The sequence below is a fragment of the Haliotis asinina genome, chromosome 6, assembly GCF_037392515.1.
Source record: "Haliotis asinina isolate JCU_RB_2024 chromosome 6, JCU_Hal_asi_v2, whole genome shotgun sequence".
Classification (NCBI taxonomy): domain Eukaryota; kingdom Metazoa; phylum Mollusca; class Gastropoda; order Lepetellida; family Haliotidae; genus Haliotis; species Haliotis asinina.
Window position 1 is genome coordinate 1,620,256 of NC_090285.1, and position 15,761 is coordinate 1,636,016.

At 41.6% G+C, this 15,761-nt stretch overlaps 1 protein-coding gene across 1 annotated transcript; it reads right to left on the reverse strand.

The window, feature by feature from the left end:
* Positions 1–674: 674 nt before the first annotated feature.
* On the reverse strand, positions 675–10,413 carry LOC137286714 (mucin-22-like). The gene is made up of 2 exons (XM_067818697.1): positions 9,804–10,413; positions 675–6,781 (listed from the first exon to the last, which is right to left on the reverse strand). Exons 1-2 carry the CDS (start codon positions 10,411–10,413, stop codon positions 675–677), a joined length of 6,717 nt encoding a protein of 2,238 aa, XP_067674798.1.
* Between the last annotated feature and the right edge of the window lie 5,348 nt (positions 10,414–15,761).

The window sequence follows — 15,761 nt, forward strand, 5'->3', positions numbered from 1 at the left end:
TCTGAAACACACCCTGAACCCACTTCCTGCCAGAACTCATGTGGTGGCAAGAAGATGCATCTTTGCTGAAAGTTTTCTACAGCCATTCATGGTGGAACACACTTATATACTGTCTCACGTTGCAATCATCGTAATATAGATATAATGATTAACCTTCACATGATGCGTAATACCGGTGATGCAAAGATTCATGAAATTACAAATATCAACGAAATATCTCTAACTCACAAGTTTATTCAAGTTTTCTATCAACGTAGCATTCAGAACTTTTTCCAGCGGCTTCCTGATAGTTGTGTACTAACACTGTAAGCATCGAATACATTATGCGATATAATAATATAGGCCAAATCTCGTGTTGATGTCTTCTTGTGATGAAAGAAATGGGTACAGTCATGCTGACTCAGTGACTGGTTCCTGTTATGCACTGCAACTCCAGTTTACTGACTGAGTAGAGAATCGTCTTATATCATATACAATTCCTTGGCACGATGAAAACAGCAGGGCAGATAAAACTGCAGTTATCACTCAACTCGATAGACTTGTCAGACAATAGGTTAGACCTATGTGAGGGGGTCAGGTAGACCTATTGTGAACCAGTGATACAGTAGTGTGGCTCTTTGACGTTGACAACGTCTCTGGTAGCTTCAGATAATGTAGTCACAGACTTTGAGACTCTAGTCCTGAAGCACCTGCACGAGGACAACCTGCCTGCCAATCAGACGTCTCCACCAGTAAAACAGGGACACATAACCTCTGCCGTCAGTCGTCACATACACTCTGCTCCTCCTTCTCCGTCTGGTCCAACACGGATAAACAAGAGACAACAAAACATTACCAGAGTACACGTCAGAGCCAGGTGTCCGTATTGTCATCGAGGTATCACGTCCATGGAATCCTATCTTCAAGCTCACTAAGCCGTGCGCTGTTACTACCGAGAGTTCGAACCCAGACTCCAGGGCCACAACGTTGACGTAGCTGATCATGACTTCCAGTGGTCCATGTTTTTGCAGAGTCGGGACGTAGTACCACGGTTGCGATCTCAAGGGCCTGGACGCAAAGAAGTACATGCGTCCATCCTGTCTCAGGACGAATCTCCCCATAGGACGGCTGGATCTAGTCACAGGTGCATAAAACACTATGGACGTGCATGCAATACGCATCTGACCTATCTGGACAGCCATCTGCTTGCCTCGACTTCTGAAGGTCCTTATGGTAACATGGTTGCGGTCGCCATACAAAGGGCCCAGGTTGGAACCTAGATTCAGTGAGTAGTGAACAGGGGCTCTGTACTGTCTATACCAGCGAGAAGTTGTCTCTGGAAGGGTCGTTGAGAATGTTAGTTCTCTGACGTCGTGGGACATTATGTTGTAGTGAGACAAGCCCCTCCTGCAGATGTAGTCGTAACGCCGTTCTATTATCATACGTTGGCGTCGGGGGCAGCGTAGGATGACAGACTGGGTGACACCAGGGGGAGGTGTCGGGTTTCTTGGCACGGTTTCCGTCAGGGGTAGTGGCGTGGATGTAGGTCTTGCCGTGAGTGTGGGTTTTGGGGTGGATTTTGTTGTGGGGGTGGGTTTGAAAGTGGGTTTGGTGGTGAATGTGGTTTTTGGAGTGGGTCTTACTTTTAGTGTGGGTTTTGGAGTGGGTCTTGCTGTGATTGTAGGTTTTAAAGTGGGTTTTGCTGTGATTGTGGGTTTTGGAGTGGGGTTTGCTGTCAGTGTGGATATTGCCGTGTCTGCTGTAACAGTAACTATTGTTTCTATGTCACCTGTGACTGCCCTAGCGGTAGCTATTGTTTCTTCATCATCTGTGACCGTTGTGACAGTAGCTGTTATTTCCTCATCACCTGTAGGTGCTGTGGCAGTAGATATTGTTTTTTCAGCACCTGTGATTGTTGTGACAGTAGCTATTGTTTCTTCATCACTTGTAGGTGCTGTGGCGGTAGCTATTGTTTTTTCATCACGCGTAGGTTCTGTGACAGTAGCTGTTGATGCTTCATCGCCTGTGGCTGCTGTGACAGTAACTATTGTTTCTGCATCACCTGGTGGTTCTGTGACAGTAGCTAATGTTTCTTCAGCGTCTGTGGCTGCTGTGACAGTAGATATTGTTTCTTCATCAAACTCTGAGAATGAAGTATATGTTCTAACTGAAGATTCTGACAGAATCGTTTTACTTGTACTCGGGAAACCAGACACAGTCGCTTCCGTAGTTTTTGAAGATTCTAGAAAAACACTTTCTGTTATGCCAATCCCCGCTGCCTCTGTGGATTCTGATTCATCACGCTCTCGTATTGTTGTTTCTATATTACCTGAAAATTCTGACCCAGTCGTTTCTGATGTAGTTAAAGCTTCAGACGTTCCTGGTGACGTTGAAGATTTTGAAACAGTCGTTCCTAGTGTACTTGAAGATTCTGAAACAGTCGTTCCTGGTGTAGTCGTAGATTCTGAAACACTCGTTCCTGGTGTAGTCGTAGATTCTGAAACAGTCCTCGTTCCTGGTGTAGTTGAAGCTTCAGAAACCGTCGTTCCTGGTGTAGTTGAAGATTCTGAAACAGTCGTTCCTGGTGTAGTTGAAGATTCTGAAACAGTCGTTCCTGGTGTAGTCGTAGATTCTGAAACAGTCGTTCCTGGTGTAGTTGAAGCTTCAGAAACAGTCGTTCCTGTTGTAGTTGAAGCTTCAGAAACAGTCGTTCCTGGTGTAGTCGTAGATTCTGAAACAGTCGTTCCTGGTGTAGTTGAAGCTTCAGAAACAGTCGTTCCTGGTGTAGTCGTAGATTCTGAAACAGTCGTTCCTGTTGTAGTTGAAGATTCTGAAACAGTCGTTCCTTTTGTAGTTGAAGATTCTGAAACAGTCGTTCCTAGTGTAGTTGAAGATTCTGAAACAGTCGTTCCTGCTGTAGTTAAAGATTCTGAGACAGTCGTTCCTGTTGCATAAGTTGAGTCTGACACAGTCAGATCTGTAGAATCTGACATAACAGTTTCTGGTGTATCTGAAGAATCTACAGCAGACATAGTCGTTTCTGTTGTATCTATAAAATCGGAGACGTCCGTTTCTATGGCATCTGCAGAATATGAGACAGACACTTCTGTTGTATTTGTAGTATCTGGGACTGTCGTTTCTGTTGTATCAGTAAAGTCTGACAAGGTCGTTTCTGGTGTGTCTATAGAATCTGATACAGCCGTTTTCGCTGTATCTGTAGCATCTGACACGGGTGGTTTCCTTGCATCTGAAGAAAACAGAAGAGTAAGTTCTGTTGAATCTGTAGAATCCGATAAAGTCGTTTCTGATGTATGTGTAGAATCTGACACATCCGTTTTTGTTGTATCTTTAAAATCTGACGTCATTGCCGATGTATCTGTAAAATCCGAGACAGTCGATTCTGTTGTATTTGTGGCATGTGACACTGATGTTTGTGTTGTATATGAAGAACTTAAAACAATCGTTTCTGTTGTGTCTGTAGAATCTAGGACAGTCTTTTCTATTTTCTCTTTGGAATCTGACACAATCCTTTCTGTTGCATTTACAGAATCAGATACTGTCGTTTCTGTTGTATCAGCAGAATCTGCCACAGTCGTTTCTGGTGTATGTATAGAATCTGACACATTCGTTTTTGTTGTATCTATAGAATCGGACACAGTCAGTTCAGTTGTATCTGAACTATTTAAAACAGTCATTTCTGTTGTGTCTGTAGGATCTATGACAGTCGCTTCTATTTCATCTGAAGAATCTGAGACAGGCGGTGCTGTTGTATTTGTAGAATCTAAACCAGCCATTTCTGTGGAATCAGACACGTGCGGTTCTATTGTATCTGTAGAATCTGAAACGGCCATTTCTGTTGCATCTGTAGAATCAGACATAGTCAATTCTGTTGTATCCGTAGAATCTGAAACTGTCGTTTCTGTTGTATCTGTAGCATCAGACACAGTCAATTCTGTTGTATCTGCACAATCAGAAATAGCCGTTTCTTTTGTGTCTGTAGAATCTGATACAGTTGTTTCTGTTGTCTCAGTAGAATATGACACTGTCGTTTCTGTTGTATCTATAGAACCTAATGCAGTCAATTCTGTTGTATCTGTGGCATCAGAAATAGTCGTTTCTGTTCTACCTGTAGACACAGCCGTTATAGTTGTATGCGTAGAATCTGACACATTCAGTTCAGTTGTATCTGAAAAAGCTGACATAGCCGTTACTGTTGTATCCTTAGGATCTGACACAGCCGTTATTGTTGTATCTGAAGAATCTGACACAGCCGTTGTTTCATCTGCAGAATCTGACACAGCCGTTACTCTTGTATCAGTTGAATCTGACACAGCCGTTACTCTTGTATCTGTAGAATCTGACACAGTCAGTTCAGTTGTGTCTGTAGAATATGACACAGCTTGTACTGTTGGATCTGTAGGATCTAACACAATCAGTTCAGTTGTATCTGTAAAGTCGGACACAGTCGATACTGTTGTGTCTGTAGAATCTGGCAGAGCCGTTACTGTTGTATCTGTAAAATCTGACACAGTCGTTACTGTTGTATCTGTAGAATCTGACACAGTCATTACTGTTGTATCTGTAGAATCTGACACAGTCAGTTCAGTTGTGTCTGTAGAATAAGACACAGCTTGTACTGTTGGATCTGTAGGATCTAACACAATCAGTTCAGTTGTACCTGTAAAATCGGACACAGTCGATACTGTTGTGTCTGTAGAATCTGGCAGAGCCGTTACTGTCGTATCTGTAAAATCTGACACAGTCGTTTCTGTTGTATCTGTAGAATCTGACACAGTCAGTTCAGTTGTGTCTGTAGAATATGACACAGCTTGTACTGTTGGATCTGTAGGATCTAACACAATCAGTTCAGTTGTATCTGTAAAATCGGACACAGTCGATACTGTTGTGTCTGTAGACTCTGACACAGTCGTTTCTGTTGTATCTTTAGAATCTGACACAGTCGTTTCTGTTGTATCTTTAGAATCTGACACAGTCGTTTCTGTCGTATCCGTAGAATCTGACATAGTCGTTACTGTTGTATCTTTAGAATCTGACACAACCGTTACTATTGTATCTTTAGAATCTGACAAAGTCAGTTCAGTTGTATCTTTAGAATCTGACAAAGTCAGTTCAGTTGTATCTTTAGAATCTGACACAGTCGTTTCTGTTGTATCCGTAGAATCTGACGTAGTCGTTACTGTTGTATCTTTAGAATCTGACACAGCCGTTACTATTGTATCTGTAGAATCTGACAAAGTCAGTTCAGTTGTATTTGTGGAATCTGACACAGCTGTTACTGTTGTATCTGTAGAATATGACACAGTCGTTTTTGTTGTATCTATAGAACCTAATGTAGTCAATTCTATTGTATCTGTAGCATCAGAAATAGTCGATTCTGTTCTACCTGTAGAATCTGACACAGCCGTTATTGTTGTATCTGTAGAATCTGACACAGCTGTTATTGTTGTGTCTATAGAATCGGATATAGCCAGTTTAGTTGCATCTGCAGAATCTGACACTGTCAGTTCGGCTCTAACTGTAGAATCTGACACAGCCGTTACTGTTGTATCTGTAGAATCTGACACCGTCGCTGCTGTTGTAGCTGAAAAATCTGACACAGTCGCGTCTGTTGTATCGTTAGAATCTGACACAGTCCGTTCAGTGGTATCTCTAGAATCTGACACAGCTGTTACTGTTGTATCTGTAGGGTCTGACACAGTCGTTACAGTTGCATCTGCAAAATCTGACACAGCTGTTACTGTTGTACCTGAAGAATCTGAGACAGCCGTTTCTGTTGTATCTGTAGAATCTGATACAGTCGTTATTGTTGTATCTGTAGGGTCTGACACAGTCGTTACTGTTGTATCTGTAGAATCTGACACAGTCGTTTCTGATGTATGTGTAGAATCTGACACAGCCGCTTCTGTTGTATCTGTAAAATCTGACACAGTCAGTTCAGTTGTGTCTGTAGAGTCCGACACGGTCGTTACTGTTGTATCTGTAGAATCTGACAGAGTCGTTTCTGTTGTATCTGTAGAATCTGACACAGACGTTACTGTTGTATCTGTAGAATCTGACACAGTCGTTTCTGTTGTATCTGTAGAATCTGACAGAGCCGTTTCTGTTGTATCTGTAGAATCTGACACATTCGTTTCTGTTGTATCTTTAGAATTTGACACAACCGTTTCTGTTGTATCTGTAGAATCTGAGACAGCCGCTTCTGTTGTATCTGTAAAATCTGACACTTCCGTTAATGTTGTATCTGTAGAATCTGACACAGCCGTTTCTCTTGTATCTGTAGAATCTGAGACAGCCGTTTCTGTTGTTTCTGTAGAATCTGACACAGCCGTTTCTGTTGTATCTGTAGAATCTGACACAGTCGTTACTGTTGTATCTGTAGAATCTGACACAGCCGTTACCCATGTATCTGTTGAATCTGACACAGTCGTTAATGTTGCATCTTTAGAATCTGACACAGTCGTTAATGTTGTATCTGTAGAATCTGACACAGCCGTTACCCTTGTATCTGTAGAATCTGACAGAGTCGTTTCTGATGACGTTAACGGTCCTGTGAAATCCGTGGTCGATTCCACTTGACGAGGAGTGTTTGATGATGTCGGTGCTGACGTGGTTGAAGACTCCGGGGGAATGGGGTAGAAGACATCAATCGTGACAATGATTGGCGAAAATGTACTTGACGTTGTTAATTTGAAGTTTCCATCTGCAGATGTTTGTCTGTGAGTTGTTCCCGGGGTAGTTGCGGCTTGTGTTGTTGTAGTGGTTGATGTAACTGTTGTTGGATCTGGAAAAGGACAACCACTTTAAATACATCTCCTAAGATGACATAACCCATGACATATGCAGGCATTACATTATAACACACTGTTTCGTACACTTGTTGGTATGTAGTAGCATACACTTTATCTTACTTCACACATAAATGTCGTTTTCTCATTGGCAAAGCGCTCTTCTACTATTTTTAGTGTAACCCACTTACAAGCTAGGTACACTTCAATTTACTCCGCTGCCAAAGGCAACTCATTCGGAACTTCGTGGTAGTACTTCATTATCTCGAATAACATTGAATCACGCATGATGCACGGAAATTGCCGATGTTTTATGAAAGCAAATCGATGAAAGGGAGATAACTCTAAATCTGTGTTTCTTGTGTCTGCAAAATCTATTGATGGCTACGGAAAAATCTGCCTCGCATTCCATTAAATACATTTTGACCCCGCGTCGACTTTACTTAGACAGTAACTTTGGGGAAAAAAACAGCATACCGTTTGGTATGTAGTAGCATTACATTACACCACAGTCACGTACATCGGTTGGTGTGTAGAAGCATTACATTATACCACAGTCACGTACATGGGTTGGTATGTAGTAGCATTACATTATACCACAGTCACGTACACCGGTTGGTATGTAGTAGCATTACATTATACCACAGTCACGTACACCGGTTGGTATATAGCAGCATTACATTATACCACAGTCACGTACATCGGTTGGTGTGTAGTAGCATTACATTATACCACAGTCACGTACACCGGTTGGTATATAGCAACAATACATTATACCACAGTCACGTACACCGGTTGGTATGTAGTAGCATTACATTATGCTACAGTCACGTACACCGGTTAGTATGTAGTAGCATTACATTACACCACAGTCACATACATCGGTTGGTATGTAGTAACATTACATTACACCACAGTCACGTATATCGGTTGGTGTGTAGTAACATTACATTACACCACAGTCACATACACTGGTTGGTATGTAGAAGCATTACATTATGCTACAGTCACGTACACCGGTTAGTATGTAATAGCATTACATTACACCACAGTCACATACATCGGTTGGTATGTAGTAGCATTACATTACACCACAGTCACGTACATCGGTTGGTGTGTAGTAGCATTACATTATACCACAGTCACATACACTGGTTGGTATGTAGTAGCATTACATTATACCAAAGTCACGTACATCGGTTGGTATGTAGTAGCATTACATTACACCACAGTCACGTACATCGGTTGGTATGTAGTAGCATTACATTATACCACAGTCACGTACACCGGTTGGTATGTAGTAGCATTACATTACACCACAGTCACGTACATCGGTTGGTATGTAGTAGCATTACATTATGCTACAGTCACGTACACCGGTTGGTATGTAGTAGCATTACATTATACCACAGTCACGTACACCGGTTGGTATGTAGTAACACTACATTACACCACAGTCACGTACATCGGTTGGTGTGTAGTAGCATTACATTACACCACAGTCACGTACATCGGTTGGAATGTAGTAGCATTACATTACACCACAGCCACGTACACCGGTTGGTATGTAGTGGCATTACATTATACCACAGTCACGTACACCGGTTGGTATATAGCAGCATTACATTATACCACAGTCACGTACATCGGTTTGTGTGTAGTAGCATTACATTATACCACAGTCACGTACACCGGTTGGTATATACCAACATTACATTATACCACAGTCACGTACACCGGTTGGTATGTAGTAGCATTACATTACACCACGGTCACATACACCGGTTGGTATATACCAACATTACATTATACCACAGTCACGTACATCGGTTGGTGTGTAGTAGCATTACATTACACCACAGTCACGTACATCGGTTGGTGTGTAGTAGCATTACATTATACCACAGTCACGTACATCGGTTGGTATGTAGTAGCATTACATTACACCACAGTCACGTACACCGGTTGGTATGTAGTAGCATTACATTACACCACAGTCACGTACATCGGTTGGTGTGTAGTAGCATTACATTACACCTCAGTCACGTACATCGGTTGGTATGTAGTAGCATTACATTACACCACAGTCACGTACACCGGTTGGTATGTAGTAGCATTACATTACACCACAGTCACGTACATCGGTTGGTGTGTAGTAGCATTACATTACACCTCAGTCACCTACATCGGTTGGTATGTAGTAGCATTACATTACACCTCAGTCACGTACATCGGTTGGTATGTAGTAGCATTACATTACACCAAAGTCACGTACACTGGTTGGTATGTAGTAGCATTACATTACACCACAGTCACGTACATCGATTGGTATGTAGTAGCATTACATTATACCACAGTCACGTACACCAGTTGGTATGTAGTAGCATTACATTACACCACAGTCACGTACATCGGTTGGTGTGTAGTAGCATTACATTACACCTGAGTCACGTACATCGGTTGGTATATAGCAACATTACATTATACCACAGTCACGTACACCGGTTGGTATGTAGTAGCATTACATTATACCACAGTCACGTACATCGGTTGGTATGTAGTAGCATTACATTTTACCACAGTCACGTACACCGGTTGGTATGTAGTAGCATTACATTATGCTACAGTAACGTACATCAGTTAGTATGTAGTAGCATTACATTACACCACAGTCACGTACATCGGTTGGTATATAGCAGCATTACATTACACCACAGTCACGTACATCGGTTGATATGTAGTAGCATTACATTATAGCACAGTCACGTACACCGGTTGGTATGTAGTAGCATTACATTACACCACAGTCACGTACACCAGTTGGTATGTAGTAACATTACATTATACCACAGTCACGTACACCGGTTGGTATATAGCAGCATTACATTATACCACAGTCACGTACATCGGTTGGTGTGTAGTGGCATTACATTATACTACAGTCAGGAGGAAAGATGTAATGTACGCCATTAACATATTATTCACCTGGTGATAACGTCTTTCTTATTCTAAACAAACCTGCTTTCAGTGTAGTCTGTTTGGTCGTGATCCTGTTTGGATCAGTCAGTTCAGGTCGACACTCTTGGCTTGACGGTCGTTTCATGCTTCGATCATTCGATTTGGGACAGCGAATGTCATCTGCTGTCAAACCTCCGCCGAATCCAAGTTGAACATTATCCAGTTCGACTCCATGTATGTCTGCGTCTTCCACTGTGAGAGTCAGCGTGTGTTGGCCGGAAGACAGACGTGTTGGCCCGCCTACAGGGCCGGACTTGGAGAACACGTTCCAGTACATCCCAAACATGGACCCAGACTTGGACACCACGTCGCCGATCTTTTCGCCGTCAATGTCCACCAATATCCGGTCTTTCCCGCCGTCGTTGGACATCGTGACGTCACTAACCAACACTTCTTGGATCTTCTTAAGACAAAAGTCAAAGGACAGAGAGTCGCTAAGGAACAGCCACACCGTCTTGTGGTTGGACGCGCCGGATCTCGGGTACTCACGACAGCTTGGTAATCCGTTGGTTTTGATGAGCTCGTCCAACTGGATGGACACCAAGGACTGCCCAACTCTTGGTAAACATGTCATCAAAACACAGACAAACAACTGTTGCAGTGTGAGCATGGCGACGACCGAGTCAAGTCCGGCTAACTTGTGTCCTTATAAACCTAGTTATTGCATCCGGCTCTTACATCGGGTCAATTCGCAGTCGCCGTGTTTTTGTTTATATGAAGGCAGCAAGATATTACGTAGATTGTCACAATGACCATATGTGAAAACATGAACAGGAGTGCTGACTGAACTGTTACATGTGTGAATATTTACATGGTAAACGGCTAACAGTGTCACTGTAACGATGTGGTAGGAGATTTGCAAGTAGAAGGTGCGTTTGTCACGAACATTAACTCAAACTGACATTTGGAATACTTTATACGGAACTGTTCCGTTAAATGTAAGGACAGTGAACATACACTCCTTTCAAGCATGAGATTCCTCTCTTGCGTGAACTGGTGTTGAAGGGTATCACATACAATGTGTGTGCTTGGTGTGTGTGTGTGTGTGCTTGGTGTGTGTGTGTGTGCTTGGTGTGTGTGTGTGCTTGGTGTGTGTGTGTGCTTGGTGTGTGTGCTTGGTGTGTGTGTGTGTGTGTGTGTGTGTGTGTGTGTGTGTGTGTGGTGGGATTGCGGGAGTGGGATAGTGGGGTATGTTAGGAACATCCTACCCATCCATCTACTCTTCATCGCCGTGCGGGTACTGGGCGTTCGTTGGTATCCTGTTTTACTGACAGGTGTGATGTAGGCAACTCCTGGTCATCTATATATATGTTTGCAACAGCCATGCTGTAATATACACAACATGAAGCCAGTACTCTACCACACGTGGATGCATGGTAATGCTAGGATACTGCACAGGGCATACAAGGAGCTACCTGACCTAGTAGATGGCTATCTGTCCTCTGATGGTGTACGGTTGCCTGCTTTAAGTGGTCTCTGACGTAGGAGCGAGCACCGCATACGGAAGTCAGTGACGTCGATGAGGCTGCCCAATGTTCTCGTTGCTGCACCACGTGTGGCATGCACTCACCAGCCAGGGCACGTCAAACTGATGTCAGGTCGACACATGTCGGTGGTCAACGTGCCCCATGTTTTCCACATATGGCACTACGCCATGGAACCCATGTTGAGGCCGAAAGTGAACCGGAAATCATCCCGCACAGGAACTTGGTATGAAAACAATGCATACACAAAACGATGGTATTTGATTAACAAACGTTATCTTAAATGAATAAGATTACAAATGATTACAAGGTCTCCACAAAGGTATTACAGTGTCAATACAGATAAAGATGATGTACAAATGCGAGAACAGTGATTGTGGCAATAATGACAAAACGACATCTGAGCAGTCTGATAGTCTGTGTAAACCAACACCAGAGTAGTCTGATAGTCTGTGTAAACCAACATTCTGATAGTCTGTGCAAACCAACATTGGAATAGTTGGATAGTCTGTGTAAACCAACATTGGAATAGTTGTATAGTCTGTATAAACTAACATCGAAATCACTGGATAGTCTGTGTAAGCCAGCATCGGAATAGTTGGATAGTCGGTGTAAACCAGCATTAGAAAAGCTGGATAGTCTGACAATGCATAATAATTCACCCATAATATTTGCAATAGTTATACGTTCAATGTTGTTTGCCTTCTGTTTAAAGCTATGAAACGTATGTGTATCGTCATGAGGAGCTTAACCTTATGGACACACAAGAAGAAAATGATAAAACGTCTTATTCACAATAATTCTAAAAGGTCACATGCAACCAAAATATCGAACATGATTAAAACACAATTATCACTTAATCATTACATATAGTATGCATTGCTGCTTGTAAGAAAAATAAATAAACACTTGGGCTTACTTCTCTCGAAACGATATCGATGCCCTCGGGAGACCGAACCCAGTCATAGCGAGTGGGGGTGCACTCAAGTGTAACGACGGCTTCCGATTGGCCGGTTCATTTGCTGATACGCTGAGGGTTCATTGTGTGTACAGAAAGATGATCTGTCTGATGGGCATTTTAGAAGTATGACGAGTCACAAGAAAGTAAGATTCTTTATGGATAACAACTGTTTATTGTACTTGATGCGTCGTTTCAGTATGGATTCATTTACCGTTGTCAAACAAAATCATATACACTAGAAGAAGTTGTTATCCATAAAGAATGTTCATAGAGATGTTGGGTTTTGTAAATACATGTTCTCTGAATTTGCGTTCGATCCAATGAACTACCACTGCGGTGAACTACTGCGTGGCTGGAAACTCATTCGTCCAAGTACAAAGCATGACTTGAAACTGACAAGAGTTTGCACCAGTTTCCGTCTGATCCAGTCATCCGACAAAAATGTATGTAGTTTGTTTGCAACCCACAGACAAAAACACATGTCATGCGTACAAGTATAACCCCTGCCTAATTACATAATGTAGCAGAGACAGGAGTCGGGTGCACGAGTCATAAATAAATTCATTTTGTTTATGGCGTATAGCCTGATAGCCTGAAGTTCCAATTGCATGTGGTCAATAATTAATATTGCAGCTGTGTATTGCATATTGCCTTTAGCAGACAGGCAGACATATAGGTGTCAATAAACCAGATATTGAACTTTCTCTGTGACAAAGGCTACTTACCACAATCAATGTTTTTTTATGTAACGAGTAGATTATTTACTTGTTTGTGTCCACAACCAAGATTAGACAACGGGTCATGACCTCATACTCCGGGAATGCATACTGTTTCAAGCTCTGCAAACCTATTCACTGCGCATGCGTTATGGGTGCAGCGCAGCACAGCAGTTGAAACCACGTTTTTCCCCGGCGCTGGGGCAAATTTAGTGAATCGTTTTTTCATCGCGTTTTTTTCAAGTTTACAGGCTGAATTGGCATTTTTGATGATTTGTTTTCGACCACCGAAAGGTATCAGAATCTGCAAAGTTGTGTTTTACGTTGCATGTGACCTTTAAACAAAAATCAAAATTCGGCAATCTGCCTTCATTCACTTTTACCCTTAGCAGGGAACCTATATAGAGTATATATATGTAGAGTATCCCTGCCCTTAGTAAACCAGATCTCAATCTTGTCAGGGATACTCTACAACAGGGATAGGTCACTCGCTTGCCTTCTTTACCATTTGTACTGATTAAAGGGGCACTGATGCGGAGCAATTTCCGTGGACTGGTGTAAACTTTTGTTATTGTTTTTCTCTCGTGAGTACCCGGATGATATCCCAGAATTCGTGACTGGTTCGTGACCTCTGCTGCGCAGTCCGTAAGCGCAATTGATAGTTTAATTATAGACAGATCAACTGAGGTGAAGTCATTTTTACTTCTTTCCAAATGTATTATGAAAACAAATGAAACACTTTGAAGGTTAATCATCTGCCCGTGGCAGAAATGGTAAAAAACTATTAGGACGGAAAACGTCTCTATATTTTGTCTCATAACCTTAGTTAGTTTATTGTCATACTTGTATGATTCTGAAAATTAATAAAAGAACGCACGATCTGCTTATACTCATAGTAAATTTCTAACATAACAGCAACATTTATACATTGTATAGAATGCCAATGTGGATCTTATTTCACACACATACGCGATCTAGTGTGTGTTTTCTGTCATACAGATTCTGCTGAATGCTACAACAAATGAATTAAAACAAAATGCAAAAAATGAATGTAAAACAGACTAATTTTATAGCAACAATGTCAGGCTACTACCTTGTTCAGGAATGTATCCATCAATATCCACGTAAAAGAAATCGTATTCCATTCAGCTGCAGCTGGTAAATAATCCTGCTCTGTGTCGCGTGTCTTACAACTGTCTCATTTGCGAAAAAGTAACACATCGTTTCACGTCTTTCGTTGGTGAAAACCAGATAAACCTCTGATTGGTCTCCCAAGATAGCACACCTGGCAACTAATTGTATGATGTCCACTATTCTAAGTAATTTCGTTAAATAATAATGAGCAATCAATCAATCAACGCAAGGGTGGTTAATTCTTTGAAGGGAGGATGTTGTTTTTGCACTTACACTTTACGACAAGGTGTAGTCATCTACACACACTGCCTTTTGACAAATCCGCTAGAAGATAAAAGTAATTAATCAATCAGTGAGTTATCGGTTAATCCTTTGATCGATGTTTGTTTTTGTAACTTAGTTGATAAACCCTCTTGCATCACTTACATGCACATATTACATAACATACAATACATTTGCCATTACAGACCTTAATTTATAATGTTGAGTATTTACTCCAGACATGAGAAATGCCAAATGGGAACCTTTGTTGAGTAACCGAAGTTGTGTTACTACTAATTATACCTGTTATAAATTCATTAATTGACCATCCAGAGAATGATGACAAATAACACGTGTAGGTTTACACCATCAAACGCGAGTTACAGCAAGGAAGATGTAATCTCTGTGTCGCATGCAGCCTGAAAACACTATTGGGCGAAACTGTTTTGAGGATACCAACGGAATTTCGTTACATAAGGAATACACACGGGCATTTGCTGTGTACTTGGGTAAATAGGTGAAATAAGGGTTTTTTACGTAAGAAAATTTTCAGATTTCTCTACCAAAGGCATATCAACTGTGTGTTTTTATTATCATAAATAATAAACCATTGTAGCTACCATAGCTACCAAAATTTTCGTATGATATTTGCTATCACAGCTGAACCAACACTCAGAATTACCTAAATATAAAGCCTTGCAATCTTCCGTACTGAAACAAATGGCTTGCTACGTGCCTGTAGACATCATATTTTCATGTAACATGATTAAATATCAGGTTAAAAACACTGAAATAGGATCAAATTGGATCAGTAACTATACCATCCAAGCATCCGAAAAGAACTACACTGCTGGGATATTTGGTTACGATCAGACAAGGAATACCATGGATATTTTTAAACAAGTGGCATATGATGGGCATCCGGCCTCCCGACTGTTTAGGTGAAGAAATTCTGCTAATATGGACAGGAGCCCAGTTCCTTTGTCCGTCATGGTCGAAGGAGCGGGCGCTGACCAATTTGCGGTTTGATTTCGTAAATAGACCGTTGGCGAGAAACATTATTCGCTCCGCATCAGTGCCCCTTTAACGTGTGCCTTGTCATGCTCCAACGCACACAGTGACTTGGCTCGTTCCCAGCGCAACTTCAGTTGCGTTTAACAGAACTTCAGCCAGTTTATTGTATCAGTCGGAATTTTACAATGAATGAATGAATGAATTATGGTAAGAATTAAGAGCAAGAACTATGCGAATATTTTCCACACACCTCAAATACACCTAACATTCTTTCTTAGATTATGAATCTATCACTATTACTTGCAAACACATTTTACCTGATAGTATATTCCCCTCATATGAATTACAGGTGTATGTGAAAGATGTTTTTGAAAAAATAACTAGAAAC

Bases quoted from the DNA above. Each gene is read 5' to 3' on its own strand.
- LOC137286714 (XM_067818697.1), bottom strand. From the start codon at position 10,413: ATGCTCACACTGCAACAGTTGTTTGTCTGTGTTTTGATGACATGTTTA. The intron at 6,782-9,803 runs GTTTGTTTAGAA...GTCCTTTTCCAG, and splicing joins ACAGACTACACTGAAAGCAG to ATCCAACAACAGTTACATCA.